Below are 3,836 nucleotides of genomic sequence, written 5' to 3' on the forward strand. Positions count from 1 at the left end.
AGGTTCTTACCCCTCAACTGCTCAGTTGTATGAATGAGATAAATGTAAGTTGCTCTGGAAAAGGGCATCTGCCAAATGCCACAAATGTAAATGTACACATAATGTACATCTAAATAACATGAAGGATTTTTAAACACACACACACACACACACACACACACACACACACACACACACACACACACACACAAAGTTAGCACATTACCTTAAGGTAAATATGAAAGTTTTGTTAGTTTCCTACCTAATGCTAATGTCGAAACACAGCTGTGCTTAAAAGTGTGCCTTATACCCAAACAAAAACATCTGCATTCCATGAAAAATTCATCACCATAAAAAAACCCTGCTTTTACACTCAGGAAGGGGTGAAAGGGGAAACTATGTAGTTCTGTCTCTCTGGCCTCCGCCCTACAACAACAACTGGTCACTGAGCAACCTCATGTTTGCATGGAAACCAATAACAGTCCCTGGCCACAATGTGCTGAGCAGTGAGGAAAGCAAAATTATATCTCAAAACAAAATTCTGGAAAAAAACAAGGCATGGACTGGGAAAAAAAAACTCAATCATGTGTTCAAATTTGTTAACACTTATCCTCAAAATACACGGTGACTAATCAGTGAGTTTCCAGTCTTTTGCACTATTTTAGACTCCACAGTGTCTACAGCAGTGTGTCTGTAGTGTCATGTGAACTCAGTAGTCTAGAACATTCTAAAGAGTCTACACAGGGGTGTGAGGACAAAGTTTAATTCCAGTACAACTGCCAAGTAAGCACAGGCAATTTCAATTTACAGAAAACTTAAAGTATTTCCATGTTTTTCAGGTTTCTAGGTAATACATTTCCTTGTCAATTTTTCTTTCCTTAATATAAGACAGTGATATTATAATTAAATTGTAAATAATTCAGAAGTTAATCACCTAGCCTCTTGGGGGCAGGTGCCAAAAACTGTGTGTAGATCAATGTATTTTAAATACGTACAAACTAGAAAAATCCTCTGTTAGGAATTGCATTCCACAAACCTTAAAAACCCTGAAATCTTGGAAGCTATAAAGTAAAGTATGCAGGGCAAAGAGTAGAATGTCATAAATTACATGCCATGCCCACTTTCCCACTGGACTTTTACCTCGAAGCCTGTGCACTGAGAGATTACAGGTTTGTCAATGTATCATCCGATCTCCTCCCTTTTTCATTTTTTTCTCTTTCTCTTTTATTAACACACACACATACAATGTTTTTTTCCAGTTTTAAAAGAATGGGTACAATTAAAGGACAACATTATTATTAATGCATAAAAGTGTAAATACTCGTTGATGGTCTGTTCATTTTCGGACACCCGTCTTCTTCAAATGTAACTGATAACACTGTTCGCAGGCGATGGACAGACCAACCACTAAAGACACAAACTCCTCAAAGCTCACTTCTCCATCTCGATTTGTGTCCAGGTCCCTCATTATCTTGTCCACTGTACCAGGGTCCTTTTGAGACTGTAGGAAAGAAGGCAAAATGCGAGGAGAACATATGAGTGAAACCGTCCAACCAAACCCAACCTGACCACCATAACTGAAGACTTTGTTTGAAGAAGGGCAAAAGTCTAATAACCTCTTATAAAGCAAAAGACATTAAAATACAGAATGTAGCTGTAGGAGCCTTACATGGGATCCACATGAATAAGCATGAATGGGTTTCAAATCTTCGAAACCGTACACATTCATAATTCTCTACAGTCTTCATAACGTATGGTTTGTCATATAAGATTCCTCAAACCTTCCTTCCTTGTTATGGAAAGAGTGAGGATGACAGATGCTCATTACCTTGAGGAAGTTGGAGAGCTCGTTCTCCATCAGGTCCCTGAGCTCACGCCGGCTCAGGGTGTTGGTGTTTCCCTCTTTGGATGCATAGCGGTGGAACACCAAAATCAGGGACTCCATCGCTTTTTCAAGGTCGGATGGCATGGCTGTGGTTGTTCTGTAAATGTGTGTGAGATAGAAAAAGAGAGAGACAGAAAGAGAGAGAGAGAGAGAGAGAGAGAGAGAGAGAGAGAGAGAGAGAGAGGAGAGGAACACTCCAAAACATAAGACAACTTATATAAATACACTGTAGTTATTAAGCTACTGCTTAGACTGAATTACTAAAAACTTAAGTACTTGGTGATGCCAAGCAAGCAATCCTACACAAACATGCACAACATGAACAAGTACACATATATCAACTTCATAGAAAGAAAGAAAGAAAGAAAGAAAGAAAGAAAGAAAGAAAGAAAGAAAGAAAGAAAGGAAGCCTTTCTTCAAATGAAAAATTACTGTGTGGAAAAACACTGCAGAAGGACAACCACTGGAAAATAAGCAGGAGGGAATTTTGTAGGAGAAAAAAAGAATAGAGATGCCAGTGATTATACAAAATACATTCTTATTTTTGAAAAGGTTCTTAGATATTCTTTGGCATCTCAAGTACAAGTTTTAGCGCTTACAACTGAAGAAAGCGAGGAATAAAGAGAAAAAGGAAAACAGAGGACAGAAAGCAGGGAAGAAATGGGTAGAAATACAGCAAATACATAATAACAATAAATTAAATAGAGGAGGAAAAGTAAGGGAATGCATGGAAAAGAGGAGATGAGACAAAGACAGAAGGAGAGAGAAAGAGAGGGAGTGAAAGAGAGACAGAGACTATGTTCAGAGCTGTGCGCTCACTAAAATAACACACAAAATCGACTTTAAACAAATACAAGAATAAGAACACAAACAGGTCTATTATGAGTTCTATTTACACAAAAGATCACAAATGTGAGCAAATTCATAAATGTGTTTCAAAATAAATGAGACAAATTGTGGCTCGTGGCTAAATACAGGTAACAACAGAAACAATACTCTGTAATGTAATATCCAGTTTATGCCCTGTGAACACTCATCCAAATATTAAACCCATTTATAACACAGATAGGCAGTACAACCTTACCAAGCAGTTGTGTGAAGAAAACCAGAGAACAGCAGAGGCGTGCTGGAAAAGTGTAGTGTGTAGAACTGTGGGCTTGTGACTTTATAGCCTGGACCCGCCCTTTTGTAGGAAACTGAGGGAGTCATCAGAGTAAAGCAATGCCATGATGATAACTACAGTGCCTGTCTACTCAAAAGTGTACAAGTGTTTACAGATCGAGTAAAAAGAAAATAGTTATGGAGGTTGTGATTGTGCAAAAAGTGTCTGATTAATGTGTCAGAAGACGCAGCCATGTGAAAGTGTGTCCTTACAGTGTTGCGTAACACTGTACTTAGTCACTCAGTTGTATGACAGAACTCAGTTGGGTTGAAGTGGACCTGAAAGGGAACTATCTGCATATGCTTTTGGTTTTTATAAATACAAGTACAAGCAAAAAAAATACAAATTCAAATGGACTCTGTTCAAACAAGTGTAAAAATCAGTGGTGTCACGTGTGCATACGTACCTTACTGCTACTTGAGTTTTTTTAATTGGCATTAAAAAAAAATACTGCCTTTTGCATCCTATTGGCAACATGATTCTTATCTTAACAACAGCATATTATTATTATTATTATTATTATTATTATTATTATTATTATTATTAAAAGCTAATTGGGTTTCTCAGCTACCTACTGCTACCTATTGAACTGCTCTAAAATGGATCTCAAGCTCAGAAAGAAATCTCCAACTAGCAAAGTTTTTGGCCAAGTTTTACAAGGAAAAGTGATTCACTTGTATGTTTGGAGAAACAAACTGTCCAGATGTAAAAAAGATGTAATAAAGTGTAACATCCGTACATTTTATTTTTTTTGGTCAAAGTAAATCTTTATACTGTTAAACATAAAGAACATCCATGTGTCACTCAAAA

The 3,836-nt window shown here is 37.2% G+C and overlaps 1 protein-coding gene across 1 annotated transcript; it reads right to left on the reverse strand.

Annotated features, from left to right (window-relative positions):
• Window positions 1–726: 726 nt before the first annotated feature.
• On the reverse strand, window positions 727–3,066 carry s100a10a (S100 calcium binding protein A10a). Its single transcript, XM_046843635.1, has 3 exons — window positions 2,949–3,066; window positions 1,808–1,961; window positions 727–1,480 (listed from the first exon to the last, which is right to left on the reverse strand). Exons 2-3 carry the CDS (start codon window positions 1,946–1,948, stop codon window positions 1,316–1,318), a joined length of 306 nt encoding a protein of 101 aa, XP_046699591.1. The 5' UTR covers window positions 1,949–1,961; window positions 2,949–3,066; the 3' UTR covers window positions 727–1,315.
• Between the last annotated feature and the right edge of the window lie 770 nt (window positions 3,067–3,836).

This window comes from Silurus meridionalis, chromosome 29, assembly GCF_014805685.1.
Source record: "Silurus meridionalis isolate SWU-2019-XX chromosome 29, ASM1480568v1, whole genome shotgun sequence".
NCBI lineage: Eukaryota > Metazoa > Chordata > Actinopteri > Siluriformes > Siluridae > Silurus > Silurus meridionalis.

Coding starts and splice junctions, on each gene's coding strand:
- s100a10a (XM_046843635.1), bottom strand. CDS start 1,948: ATGCCATCCGACCTTGAAAAAGCGATGGAGTCCCTGATTTTGGTGTTC. Junction 1,481..1,807: donor AGCTCTCCAACTTCCTCAAG/GTAATGAGCATC, acceptor TCTTTCCTACAG/TCTCAAAAGGACCCTGGTAC.